We start from the raw sequence: 14651 nt of genomic DNA, 5'->3' as shown, positions 1-14651 counted from the left end.
GGCATGACACTGCAGAAGTTGTGCAGTGATGTGTACATAAGTGAGAGATTTTCTGTAGTCTCTGAAGCATATTTGGAAAGTTTATTTAAAGATTAGCTTATTAATGTTGTGTTTCAGGGACATGTAGGTAATTACTTTTACAGCAATAGATGGGTGGTGCTGTCTTGTGAATGCAAAATAGGTTTCTTCACTCTGGCTGAATCAGCTCTTTGTGGTGATATTAACCAGTGACTTACAAATGTGCCAGTGATGGGCAGGTTTTGCATTCACTGTTCTTCTGTAAAAGCACAAGTCTTTCTCCCCAGTGCTCTCAGGAATACTTCTGCAGGCCAACTGATAAGACTCCCTCCTGTGCAGGTAGATGCAGTGTAATGAAATTGGATGTGTGTGCTGGGCTTTGTAAATAAAATGAGATTGACCCTAGCCATTATCTCATTTATCTCATTTACAATGTAAAATCGGTATCTACACTATTGATTAGAGTATAATTAGTTAATTATGAACAGGAAGATGCAGACTTACGTAGGGCTTGAGCACAGCCAGCTGTACTGCTAAAAAACTAATAAAAACAATCCAAGGGCATGAGCAGATGGAGATCACTTTATTACAGAACAAAGCAGACAGATTTCAGCTATGGAAATGCCTAATCAAGCTTTCTTGCTGTGAAGACATAGCTGACCTGCATTCTATACTTTCAGAAGTGAAAAATGTTTTCTTTATTATTTTTTAATTTATTAGCCTAACTCCTTCAGAATTCACCTTCTTCACACCCCATTTTATCGGTATAGAGTGGGCATATATCCATCCTCATTAATTGCTGAAATGAGGAGCACAGTGATTTCTAATTTTGCTGCATAAAGTAATTTCAGGCTTGTTAAAACATTGATAGTAAGCAATTATCTGTCAGTTAGAGGTAATTAAGGAGGTTAGGTTGGCTTGTCTTTGTATGGAGCTCTGCTTTTATTCTCACAAAGTTTTCAGTACAGCTGCTAGCCAGGCCAGTGGGGATGGCTGTGCATTTTATTGCATTTGTAAATCATATGCTTAACCACAAAAGAGTTATCCACAAATAGCAGCAATACAAAATATTTGATAGTTTAAGGGCTGTTTTTAAGGTGTGACCTTGAATATAAAAGGGTAAAATTTTTAACTGAATCTTTAAAATGGAGGAAGTGCTTTCTTTCCCTTCCCCTCCTCCCATCCCCATACTTTTTAACTTGTACTATTAAGCCATCTTCAGGATGGAAGTGGATGATATTCGTAAATGATAATGCTGTATGGCTCCTTTACTTGGTAGGTTATTGTATGGTGATTGATCTGTGAGTGCAGGCACTGAAATGCTGTGAGACTGTCAGCATGACACCTCCTGTGACCCAACAATTTCATTCTCTAATTAAGTTGAAAGTTCTCCTTATTTTGTGTCGCTTTCTTATTTTCTGAAGCTGGCAGTGGATTTTCTGTCATTTTGTGTTGCTAGACAAAAGAACGCAAGTATCAGTATACACTTGAGGACTTAATCTCATTTTACTAGTGCCATTTTAACCTAGGTTTAAGGTTTTCTTTCAGAACTAGGAGTTAAGAATGCCAATTCTGTCTTCTGTACTGTGATGTGTGTAAGCTTCCCATTTTGTCCCAAGTCAGTGTCAGCAGACAAGAGTTGCCAGACAGCTAGGGCATCATCTTTAACCAAGGTACAGTGTGTATTCATCCATATTCCCAGCATCGCGCTCTAGGAAGTTCAGAATCAGCGCATTTGCATTCCACAATACAGAATTTGTATTCCAATAAAAAGCAGTACAAAGGAAGTGTTTAAAGAGTTTCATTTTTATCACCATGCAACTTTTTTTATTTTGATACATGAAAATATGCTTTTGGTATTTGCATTTTCTCAGCTGTGCAGATGCAGATAAAGGCAATTAGAATCTGGAAACTTTCATAGAGATATTTTTAACACACTCCAGGAAAATGCAATTTTGCTTCGGCCAAACTAAGCAGCTTTGAAGTGATAAAAATTAATGACAATAAATATTAAAACCATTCAGCTTTAGAATGGCACCTCCAGATCTGTATTTAATTTCATACTGTCCTGGTTGTTTCAACTCAGCCTTGCTAACTCCCTCAGCATACTTCTGCAATCTGGCTGAAGGTGCAGCCAGGAAATAACCGCTTTCTAAACGCCAAATGGAAAAGATGTAAGAAGAGATGGCAAAGTGTAATTTTAAAGGGGAAATATTTTCTTTTGAATATATAAACACTTGTATTTATAGACAATCACTTCAGAAAAAAATCTAAATCAAAGCTGTTTAAAGCCAGATGTAGATTTTAGGATTAAGCTCTGAAAACACATTAAATTGGTCAGAAATAGTGTGATGCTTTGTGTTACTTAGAGGACCCAAACAGTTTACAGGAAGGGAGTTCTGATAACTACTACTCAAATGCAAGCACTTAAGTGAATAAGATTCTAGATACTGAAGTTTAGGTTAGTAAAAATATATTCCTTTACAGATGAGAACATGGAAGCTCAAAGGAAGCTTTATCTTTTGCTGAAGGTCACATATGCTGTTGGGATGTAGGAGTGTAACCTATCTCATCTCCCACTCTCAACTATTTTGTTATTTTAGTATGCCTTTCACAAGAAATAAAGCTGCATATATTCCTGATTGTAAGTAATATATTTGTACATTTGAACTGTTCTGTCTTTAACAGAGAATTATTTCCTCTTTTTAAGTGTTTTCTTTGTCCTGGAATTAGATTGAGTTATTACTAAACAGTCATAAGGATATAGCTTGTAATATAGTATATCCCATTTTTTAAAAATGCCCAAACCATGTCAGGCCAGTGTTCCATAGTCTGGATAGGTAGATTATTGTTTTTAATTTCTACTTAGTGGAAGACAGTACATGTTATACCCTTACCAGTGATCACGTCTTACATATAACTGCTAAAACCAGAAGGCTTCTACAGCAAGCACAGCCTTGACAGCAAGAACCAAAGTATTTACTTAGGTTAAACAGTCATATTCAGGAAACAGATGCTTCTTTTTATTTGGAGACTGGTACTTGGAGAAGGCTCACATGAACATTTTCTTCTGTTAATACAGCAGCATGTTCTGTTAGTTGAATCTTCTGTGCTGCACTGTGTGTTCTTTTGATAAATTATATCCCTCTAGGTTTGATCTGCTGATGCCTGTGCCATGCTGTTTGCAATTTTCGCAGATTTTTTTTTTTTTTTTTTTTTTTTTTGGTTTTGCAGGTTTTCTTGGGGAGAAGCTGAGTGGCCAGGGAAGCAGAGAAGTAAAGTGTAGGGGGTTTCTTAGAAAATTTCATTTTTAAACATTTACTCTATTTTCTGGTTTTTTTGATCTTTTTGTATTGGCTTTAATTCAGAGCTTAAGGGCATTTAATGAAGAGAATATTGCGAAGTAAATTTGAAAAAATCCTGTTTTTTCATACAAAATACAGGGGGATATGCAAATAAAGTGAGGTTCAGTAGTATATATGAAAATCTATTATTTGCTTTTAAAAGTCTCTTATTTTGAGCAATCATTGTACTGATTTTAAAAGCCTTTCAATAAGTACTCGTTAAACTGTAGCATTTCTTCAACACTGGTACCTTAAGAATAGGTGAACAATAGCTATGCTACATGTTTTGAGCATCTTATGGGGGCTGTACATAGCACAAAACACTAATGAAAGGTTTATTAAAAAGAACATAAAATTGTTGTACGTACATAGTGCAGCTTTATAAATGAAAGATCACAGTGAAATTCTTTTAAATTAGTGCCCCTTTCCAGAATATTCAAAGTGAATCAGAAATCAGAATATTCAAAGTGAATCAGTGCATCTATTTATCAACCACATAGTCCTTGTTTAAAAAAGTATAATTCATAGCTATAAATAATACTGGAGTTACTGAATATGTGAGCAAACATTTCACAGAGCTTTCCTTGAAAAAGTAGGTGTGTGAAATAGCGTCTTAAAACTGTGAAGAATCAATGTTGTCACTGTCTGAAAAAATCACAGATTTCTGAATGTAAGTGGTAAGGAATGACATTAAAGTAACTAAAAAAATTGAGCTGGTTATATGTTTTTCTAATTTGCAAGTCTCTGAAGTAATGTCATCTGTATAAAATGATGACAAAGGTGATGTATGAGTGTAGGCATCAAAATTAGGCAGAAGCTACTTGAATTGATTGTGTTTGAAAATACCCCTTAGAGAAAATGGATTTTCTGTATCATGATAATGGATCAGGAAATCTTGTTCTGAGAATTGCATGGAAGCTCAATCTAAAATAGTGTAAAAGTACCATTTATATATAAATATATATTTTGGTTTCCTGTTGCAGGTGTGATGAATGCAGGCTTTGCTACCACTTTGGTTGTCTAGACCCTCCCTTGAAAAAGTCTCCTAAACAAACTGGCTATGGGTGGATTTGTCAGGAATGTGACTCTACATCCTCCAAAGTAAGTTAATTCATCCTGTGAAATAGTTGAAGTATTCTGGTTTTAGCAGTCTTACTCAGCATCTGAAGTTTTTGTTGAAATGCAATGCATAGGGCTGCTCTGAAAACCAGTAGGTCATGAAGTAATGATTTCAGATTCTCTGTAAAACAGGTAAAAACCAGAATGTATGGAAAATGGAAATATTTTAACCAATAAAGAGAATTTTACTATCCCAGTTAAATTCTTTCTTTTCATATTGTGTTCTCCCTGATAAAGGAGTGAGCATGGACACTGTATCGGGATTGGTAACATCATTAACAATTGAAAGTATTTCAGGAGTAGCACAGAATGCAAACCTCTAAGGGCAGATAGAGAATGCATGTTTTTTGGAATGAACATTATTTGAATTACTAAAGCTGTTTTTTTCACTGGAAAATCGTATAAAGCTCATTAATACTTATATTGATTGGTATGCCATGGTCAAATACAGCATTGTAAAATTAGAACTAAATTTTTGACATGGATTAACTCTCTTTAGTAATATTGATTAGTATGCTTCTGTAGTATTTTCAAAAAATAAAGATTTTGATTCTTTGTCTGTCTGTACAGATCTTCTTTAGTGCTGGTTTTCTTTTCTATCACAACCATAACCTCTGAAGAGATACTTTACAAATGATTTTCAAAACTGGATTTATAAATTCATCTGATACCTCAGTGTTAAAATAACAAAGCATTTGGAAAGCCTGTAAAATTTTACAGGCTTTTCTGCCATTTTCTTTGTATTTTGCATGTTTTTTTAACGAGTAAGGAAGTATTTGGTTACACAGGGATGCAGTTGTGCAGGGAGGTTGTCATAAGTTACCTGTTAGCATACTTAGATACTTAAACCCTTTCATGATGTTACCTTTAAGACTGGAACATAAAAAATGTTCAGAGAAAGTTATAAATTTTTGGCTTGCTAGTGTCCCTTTGCAACTGGAAAAATATGGTATTCCATTTCACCCCTGGGGGTTAATCAAATCATTTCATCTGTAAAGAGATACGAAGACAGACATCGGAAATTAGCTGTCCACTGCAGTTTGGACATCAAGCAATCTTTCTTGAATACCACTTACATGCAATGGACGTTCCAAGAGCGAATTAAAATTGTTATTGAATTTCTGTCACCTGCTTAAGCTAAAAGGGGTTCTTGATAAGGTTAGTTAAAGTCTTACATCTTCTGTTCTTGGCTTCTTCTGAGTAAACAAAAAAAAACCAGGATTTGTAATTTCTAAATGTATTTTCCAAGAGATTAGCTTGCTGTGTACCATATACAATTTTAAAAATACTTTATCCTTGTTAAGCAAGATTACTTTATCATAAATTAGGTATGATTGACTTCACTTAGTGCAGGGTGTATATCAGTTTTAAGGTGCATGTTGAAAAATACAATGCTCTAAAGGGTAAACAAAGTCTATTTGAAGGATTTATTTTATTTATTGTAAGGATTTTTAATGACTAAATCTAAATAAAGTCTTCTGCACTTTGAAACATAGACACTTTCCACTGTATTTGAGTGACTGTGTAATGAATATGAAAGATATTGAAAAATTGTCTTAGGGGGACTCCTTGTGGTTTTGTTTAGTCACTTTCCCATAGCTCTTCCACAGAGCTACGCAGAGATATTTCACTGAAAAATATACATTGTTCTCTGGGGTTTTTTTAAGTTCTTTTTTTGTACCTTGTTTTTGGTTTATTCTGTACTGTGTAACAGAGTCAAACAATGTGGTGTTGAGTTAAACTCCTTGCAGCCTCAATGTGAATGTATTTTTTAAAGGATTAGGCTTTTTTAACATACTTAATTTTCAGATTTAGTACTGTCTATGGCTTTAGGATTGTTTATTATAGATCCATGCTTTTGCACAGCCTTTCACAGCCAGGAGGAGCTGATATGGAAAGGCTTTTTTTACCCTTCATTAGAGGGGGTGGTCTCTCAAATGTATACTCAGAGTTCAGAAGAAGAAAACCGTAGAGAAAAGTGTGTTGTTTGCTGCGCTCTGCCTGACCTGAGGATGAATTGCAAGCCTGAGCTACCAGCAATTTCAGTCTCTTAGTCACTCACTAAATCCAGTTTTTGGGGTGTCACAATGAAGTTTCTTGTGTGGGTTATAGCAGCAAAATGGGATTGAATTTCCAGTTTTGGCCAAGGAAAATACTGTTTAGTTTTCATTCCTTCTACTTTGTTTTGATCCAATTTAAATCACTGTTACAGTATACATTTTAAAATTCCCCAACAATATTTTCTGTAGCAGTATTGGGCCTTGAAAACGGTAGGTAAATTGTACTGTCTCAGTGACATGAGAGGTTATAGCATGTAGCATACAATGGTTCAGTTAGTGTTTATTTCTAATTACGAATTTCAGTTTTAGATGTTCAGGAAAAGTTGCATACTGCTCACAACGAATAATGTGATTTTGTTTTCAGATTTTGCTAAGCACTTGCAGGTGTCAGCAGTACAAAGGATGTAATTTAGCAGATATAAACATATGCTTTAAATTGTATCTATCGTAGATGTTGGACGTGGTCCATCCATTTTGCTCATACTAGTCACAGAACTCTCCAGAAATTGTGTCAGTTTTTTCACCAGCGTAACATATTCCCATATTACCCTGCCTGTCAAATAAGAAACAGACAGTGACTTTGCTGTAGGGCATGAGGGCAACTGTTTCTCTGCGGGTAATACTAGCTGTCACTTTTATGGAATGGGTGATGCTCACTACTAAGGTCTGACAAGCTCCCTCATCTCAAAAACATTGTAGATTTTGTTACATCACATGAAAGCTGAAGTAAACCTCTAAGCTCTCCATTTCTATAACATTATCTATCTACCCTGTGAAAGGATTATGGTGAGCTTTCAGGATTGCCAAGCAGCACTCTAAATCATAAATTTCCTCATAGTTTGAAACAGTGATATTCAGAATGAATATAGAACCTTATTTTAGTTGGATTTACTAAAAATAAAATGAAATATGAACCAAATTATTTGACATTAGGATGTGGTAATATTCACTAGGAACAAATGTGGCCTGACCATTTGTTCACTATGTTCAATAGGGGCCTCATGAGTTCTCATTATTATTATTAGATGTGGATTGCTTTCTATTGTCTTCCATTTAAAAAGTACTGTTTTAAAGTATCTCCTCCAATTTTAAAATTCTGCAAAGGACTAAGGCAGTAAAGAGTTTATATCATGGGGGTTGCAGTGACTGTCCTAGTTAGGTTGCTATCGGCTCATCTTTGCGTACAATCTGTTTTGCAAAACACTGCAGAGTGTACATGTCAGGTCATTATTTTAGTGCTGCAAGATCAGCTGCCTTGTCTCTAGACTTCTCTTTAGTTTGCTTTTATTTCATCTTCCTGTTGTATTGCATTTTTGCAGGGGAAATAAATTGTCAGTATATATGCATAGAATTCTCATCTAAACCCCTCAGGAAATATTTTCTGAACTACAAATACCTGACAGACCAACCCTGGCAAAGCATATATTTTTGTACATTGTTTGTGCTTGAAAGCAATCATGGTTGATTTGCTCATTAGCCAAGCAGAATCATTTCTTTGAGTATATCTTGCTTTCACATTGTGAGTAAGCATATTTAGTTGATCACTGTTATATTAAAACCTTGAATGTAGTATTTGAAATAATGTTTTAAATCAAAAATACTTTTTTAAATGTAAAATTTATTTCAAACATCTTAATTTGGTCAGATGAAGAAAAAAGAAAAAAAGTAAGCTATTTAATTCTCATAGTTCATGGGATTTTATTCTAGTAAAACTAAAGTTGGTGGTTAAGAAGGACTGTGAGGAGTGTAGAAGTTTCTGATGGACTCATGAGTTGTGCAGGTGACAGTCTCGTTACGGCATATGGAAACTAATCTTTTTCATTATCCCTTTTTTTTCAAACTGAGGGAGCATTTCCTCACATGTGGAGTTAAAAAATAGTGAACCTCCAAAATCCTGATGTCAGGCTTGCAAAATTCAGGAAGTATCAAAATCAAGGTGGCATGCAGTGCTTAAAGACCTTTTGTGGCTGTATGTGAATTTGCAGCCTTTAATCGCTTCATGCTGTGATATGTTTTTTTTCTATAGGACCCCTGTCTTGTCTGATTTAATTGGCAGGGATCACTAAAAGGGATTAATTTGGGTTGAGTGTTAGGAGAAGATGCTATCTCTAGCTTTTAACAGGCATGAAAACCAAAGCAATGATTTCAGCAAAAGAAAAAAAACAAAGCTTGACCTTATTGAGTTGTGACTAGAAAATTGAATTTTACCTTTGTCTCACCTCAGAGCTCCTGTGAATGCTAGACAAATTCAGATTTTGAAATGCTTAGTGATTTTTTTCTCGTTTGCTGCTGCCCAGCTTGGATCCCTTGGCCCAACATACAAAACTGCTGACTTCTCTGAGCTGCCATAGGCAATAGCATAAGCCATGTTTTGAAACCATAATGATGTGGTCTGCACTACTGCAAATTGAGTAATTTAACAGAAATTATAATTCTTACTCTCTGTGTGTCTTGGCTTCTGTTTTGAAGAATGTCGATACTGCTTCCTTGTCTTAGACATTTTCTGTAGGTTTGGATGAGTTGTTCTCTGGAGCTGCCTTTTCCTGTCCACTGACTACAGGAGGAAGCCAAGACAGCTATCTTAGATTAGCCAGGGTTATAGTTTAGGGGGAATTCTCCCTGCCTGAGTGCACACAGAAGATGATTGAATCAGTGTTGCATGGACAGACTTTAACTGGGCATTTACTAAACGCTTGGAACAAAACATTTCCAGTATAGCCAGTATCTTCTAACATTTTATATATACAAGAAAACTCTATTTGAATAGTTTATGAGCTTGGCATATGGTGATAGTATATATGCATACTTAGTCATAAGATTTATATGATTTATATAGGGATATAGTTTATCTTTAAAAACAATGTGATTTTTAAATAGTTACATTTAAAACACGTATTTCAAAAAAATAACAAAAAAATATTTAAAGGTCTTTTGTATTAACTCAGACTTCTTTGAATTGCATATTCTGGCAGAGGGTGACTGCAACTGTAAAGAAACTGTGACCCTAATTTAATCAGCTTGCATCACAGGGACTAGCGCATCAGAGCACCTCCTTTGAGAACACAACATACAAACAAATGTGCTGTCACCATGGCAAACAGCATTGCAGCTGAAAAGTGATAAAAACATACTGCTAATAAATCTGCTTTCTGATACAAGCAGAACATAATATAATGCAAAAAAGTTCAGGTTTTATGCAGCATTCTTCAGCTAGAACAGGAGTATTTCAAGGTGTTTTGCAGAATAAGAAATTGCATATTATAATTCACTGGCTGCATTTGTAAAGGTAGAATCTGTCTGCACTTCTACTAGGTGTAGATACTATGAACTATTTCATTGTAAAGTTATCAAAAATGATAGAGTTAAATATTTTTGTGTGTATTCATATATTTAAAGTTGCAGGAGGAGAGTTGAATTCTGCTACATAAATCGGATTAGGACTTTAGTTGCTTGTGTGACGTACAGCAAAAGATGGGGTTTATATAGCAACTGGAAAATACATGGTTATTTTGAAATCGTTGTCTTCCTGGGTTTGTGAGGAGCAGTCGAACATTGGCACTACACTTAATTCCCTTAAAACTGAAGAAGAGAAAATTATCCAAATCTGTAAGGTTGTATGCAGATTTAACACAAGTCCTTGTGTCACTTAGGCCTTCTTTTAAGAGCTTCAGTGACGCCAAGCCTTGGCAAAGAAATGAATTTTGCTGTCAAGATGGTTTAAAACAAAAGGGTGAAATTGCAGTGTACGGTAGTTCTTCTCAGTTGGCTGAAGTATTGCCAACCGTGTTTTAATATTTGCTCCCAAGTGTCATATTTAAAAAAAAGAGTTGGCAAAGCCTCCGTTATTTTCTGGCAAACAGGTATAATGCATCTATGTAATGAATAATTTCGACCATAAAACGTTCCAAAAATAATCAGCCTCAAATTAACTTAAGATGGGGCTTGATTTATGAATAGCAGATAAGATCAGCCTAAAGTTAGTTGGTATTAAATCCCTAAATTAATCCAAATAATCAGATACACTTAGTTGGCAGAAGATTCCCATAGTGTAGATGGGAATTTTAAATTCTTCAAAATTATTAAATTAAATTAAAACTCTTTTAATTCTCAACATCAAAATCAATTCTACCAGTTCCAATACCCCATAGTACTAATGGCAGATCCTCATCATAGACTAATAATGCTTGTAATTCTTCTTAGGTGAAACTTAACTGTATCAAAAAAGTGAAATAAAAAAGGGACAGTACAGTACAAACATTGTCTTTCCCATTACCCTCATTCACTCTTTTTCATAGACAATCCAACAATGCAGGATTTCCTTTCCAAAGCTGAATCTTTGCACACTGTTCTAAGGAAGTTCTTTAACAGGAGAGCAGTAACACCATTTAAAGCCTTCCATAATGCTGAATATTTTATGACAAAAACAGGAGGAAAAAATGCTTCAGATACTACTGAAAAGAGTAATTCATTCTGATGTTGTGATACACACACATGCCTTATGCCAGGTGCCCATCAGAGCTGCTCTGTCATTCCCCTCCTCATCTGGACAGGGGAGAAAAAATACAATGAAAGGCTCATGAGCTGAGATAAGGACAGGGACATCACTCAGAAATTACTGTGATGGGGAAAACAGGGAGATCAGTTTAATTTATTACCAGTCAAATCGGAGTAATGAGAAGTAAAACCAAACTCTTAACACATTCTCCCCACCCCTCCCTTTTTACCAGGCTCAACTTTATCCCCAGATTCTCTGTCTCCTTTCTTGAGTGCCACAGGGGGATGGGGAGTGGGGCTTATGGTTGGTGCATCACGTTATCTCTGCCACAAGTTATATTCCTCCTCAGGGAAGGACGACTCAGACTTCCCCTGCTCCAGCATGGGGTCCCTCCCACAGGAGACAGCCCTCCACAAATTTCTCCCAAGTGAGTACTTCCCATGGGCTTCAGTTCTTCATGAGCTGCACCAGGTGAGTCCCATTAGGTGTATCCTTCAGACACAGGCTGCTCCAGTGTGGGTCCCCTCCAAAGTTACAAGTCCTGCAGGAAACCTGCCCCAGTGTGGGCTCCTCTCCATGGGCCACAGCTCCTGCTAGGAGTGCACGCTTCCCATGGGGTCACAGTCTCCTTTGGGCATCCCCCTGCTCTAGTGTGGGGTCCTGCATGGGCTACAGGTGGATATGTGCTCCACTGCTAACTTCCATGGACTGCAGGTGGGTATCTGCTCCACTGTGGACTTCCATGGGCTGCAAGAGGACAGCCTGCCTCAGCATGATCTGCACCACAGGCTGCAGTGCATCTCTGCTCCCGTGCCTGGGCCACCTCTTCCCCCACCTTCTTCACTCACCTTGGGATCTGCACAGCTGTTTCTCTCACAGGTTCTCACTCCTCTTTCTGACTGCAGCTTGTTGCACAGGTTGTTTTCCCCCTTCTTAACAATGTTATCCCAAAAGTACCATCACCATTGCTGATGGGCTCCACCTTGGCCACCGGCAGGTGGACATGGGGGAATCTCCAGCACCTTCTCACTGAAGCCACCCTGTAGCCCCCCCACTACCAAAACGTCACCACATGAACCTAGTACAGAAATGAAACAAATTATTTTTTTCAAGAGGCTTTGTAAGTATCTTGCAAATCAGGTTAATACTGAGGTAGTACTGCTTTTTCTGAGTTGTCTTGATACTTTGCTTTTTTGAGACTAAAAGTATGCTTCTGAAGTAAAAACAAACAGTGATGGCTGAAATTAGAAACAAGCTTGGTCATTAATTACTGCTTTGGTTAAAATACATACCCATGTCTGATTTCCAATGGAACACTTAGGAGGTACCTGGTAGTAAAGTACTAGACTTAATTGAATCATAAACACAATGTAGGGATTATACATTTTTAATCTATGTAATTTGAATATACACAATCTGATGTTTAACTGATTAAGCCTCTAGTTTAGATGTGTTTTAGTTGAGCTAGAATAACTACTACCTACCCTAAAGTAGTGGTTAAGGAAGCAAATTCTCTTCATGGGCAGCTGTTAGAAATGCTACTGCTGCTTATAACCTTCTTTAGGTTATGCTTCTAACAAAATCTGCTTACAATGACAGTTTATCTGGGAAATAACTCTTCTACTGAATCATGACTTATACTTCCTAAGCCGTGACAAAATGAATTTACAGCCTACGTTGCCCGCTGCTGTAGTGCTGAGTGGCAGGGAATCTCTGCAGGGACTTACGTGCAATTGGGAAAAATCCAAAAAGCAGCTAGCATCTTGTTTGAAGTAAAGCCACTAAACATGGTTTTATGCTAACACAGCGTGAGGGAATAAAAAGCGAGAGCGCTTTTTCATCCCTGAGCAGCGCCCCGCAACAGGAAGATTTTATACCTTCTCTTTCGTATGCAGCTGTGTGCACTCTCAGAGGATGTGAGAAGGCTGAAAGAGGAATAGTGTGTAGGAAGGATGGGGGAATGCTTGCTCCTTAAAGAGCTAGAGGCTTTCTTGCTTTTGAAAATCAATTTCTAGATATTTATAATGTTGAGCAACATTGACAGTGAATTTTACATATTAAAGATGCTACACTGAAGTGTGAAAGACATGGAGATGGTAGTTTTAACCCAAGTTGTCTGTTTTATGTTCCTTTTTCAGTGAAGTCACAAAAGATACACACCTGTGAAAGTCACTGAACTGTAGCTGCCAGAGCATCATAGCTTACTTATGACATCAATCCAGTTCTCTTCCTACTTCTAGCATTCCTAAAATAATGAGCCTTTTGAGTATTGATAATTAGGGGCTTCATGCTGACAGTGGAGCCATAAACAAATTTACCAATAAACTGTAATTGACCATTACGACTTTCTGTTAAGAACCCTATTGCTTAATTAGTATAACATGTTAATTTTGAAAGCATCTGAAAAAAATTGTGAATGAAACACTTACAGCTGACTTTGGAATTTTTTAACCTTTCAAACCTTGATTAAATTCTTGGCTTAGATGGTATAAGCTGCCAGGAGGGCAGTATTAAAAACATTTCCACTGTGCATAATCTTTTCCAATTTGAATATTCATAAAGAATTAAGATAATTATTTCTTACCTAGAAATATATTTCTTGCCTTATGTTTTATGTAGAGCTAGAATGTATGTAATTAAAGAAATATGTATCTTAATTCCTCACTATTCCAACTTTATTACCCTGCAAATTATCTTAGCACATGACCATATTCTATGTGATTGAAGAAGAATTAGTTCTTTAATTGTTAGTCTCTGGATAAGATCTGAACACACTGTCATAGTTGCCTAATTAAGTGCTCATATATACTCTCAAGGTTGATTTTGTTTTAAAGAATTGCAGCCGCATACGTCTCTTAAAGTAATGTACAAATTAATCTACATTAAGGCAAAATCTAATCATATCAATCTAATCTAATCATACCAAACCAGGAGAGACAAAGGGGAGTGGGGAAGAAACCAAAAAAATACCATTTTCTGTAGTGCTAAGCAAGCAATGAATTTTAGCGGAGTCAAGATTTGCTTTATGTCGTCATGTTAGATAGTGGTAGTGAGGTTTAGTCGCCATTCTCAAATAGAGGTTCACTTAGTGCCAGCCACATTTAATCACATTTTGCAGAAGACAGCTGGGCATTGCTGATTTGTGCTGTGTCAGCCACTTTCTGTGGAAGAGTGTCTCATAGCTTGAATTTTAGCATTCTGTAGCAGAAAAGTTCACTCGTCTTAAAATTGGCTCAGCAAATAGCTTGTGTGGGTATAGAACTGTAAGAGCATTACAGTCTACCAAGAAAAAACACAAATAAATGGCATTTTAAGATAGCTTCTGAAAAGGTTTTCACAAAACTTTTAAAATGTATAGTGCATTGATAAATCCTGTTAGCAATTAAGTTTATCTCTAGATTTTTTAGTAAATGTGTCTTTGGTACGATTGAAAATTATTCACTGGTTCAGTGGTTTGAAAGGTATTTCGGCATGTTTGAGAAGTCTTAAGTGTATTTCAGCTGTGTCAAACGGTAGTGAAGTACTTCATATGTGAAAAACCTTGGAATGTGTAGATAGCAAGATTTGTTCTAGCTACTAATCTCATGAAGTCTGAAAGGCAGATGGTATCCTTTC

General features: G+C 36.4%; 1 protein-coding gene across 5 annotated transcripts in view; it reads left to right on the top strand.

The window, feature by feature from the left end:
- Nucleotides 1–14651, top strand: part of PHF14 (PHD finger protein 14) — a 162135-nt gene that overhangs the window by 100243 nt on the left and 47241 nt on the right. For all 5 annotated transcript variants that reach the window (XM_061469264.1, XM_061469263.1, XM_061469266.1 and 2 more), the window contains one exon: nt 4346–4463. In XM_061469264.1, the coding sequence (XP_061325248.1) occupies nt 4346–4463 (118 nt within the window). The remainder of the gene's footprint in view (nt 1–4345; nt 4464–14651) is intronic.

This window comes from Pezoporus flaviventris, unplaced genomic scaffold (assembly GCF_033815535.1).
Source record: "Pezoporus flaviventris isolate CSIRO_AGI_PZ_B2104156 unplaced genomic scaffold, CSIRO_AGI_Pfla_v1 ptg000055l, whole genome shotgun sequence".
NCBI lineage: Eukaryota > Metazoa > Chordata > Aves > Psittaciformes > Psittacidae > Pezoporus > Pezoporus flaviventris.
The sequence above is the reverse complement of the archived record's forward strand: the minus strand, read 5'-3'. Positions and strand labels throughout refer to the sequence as shown.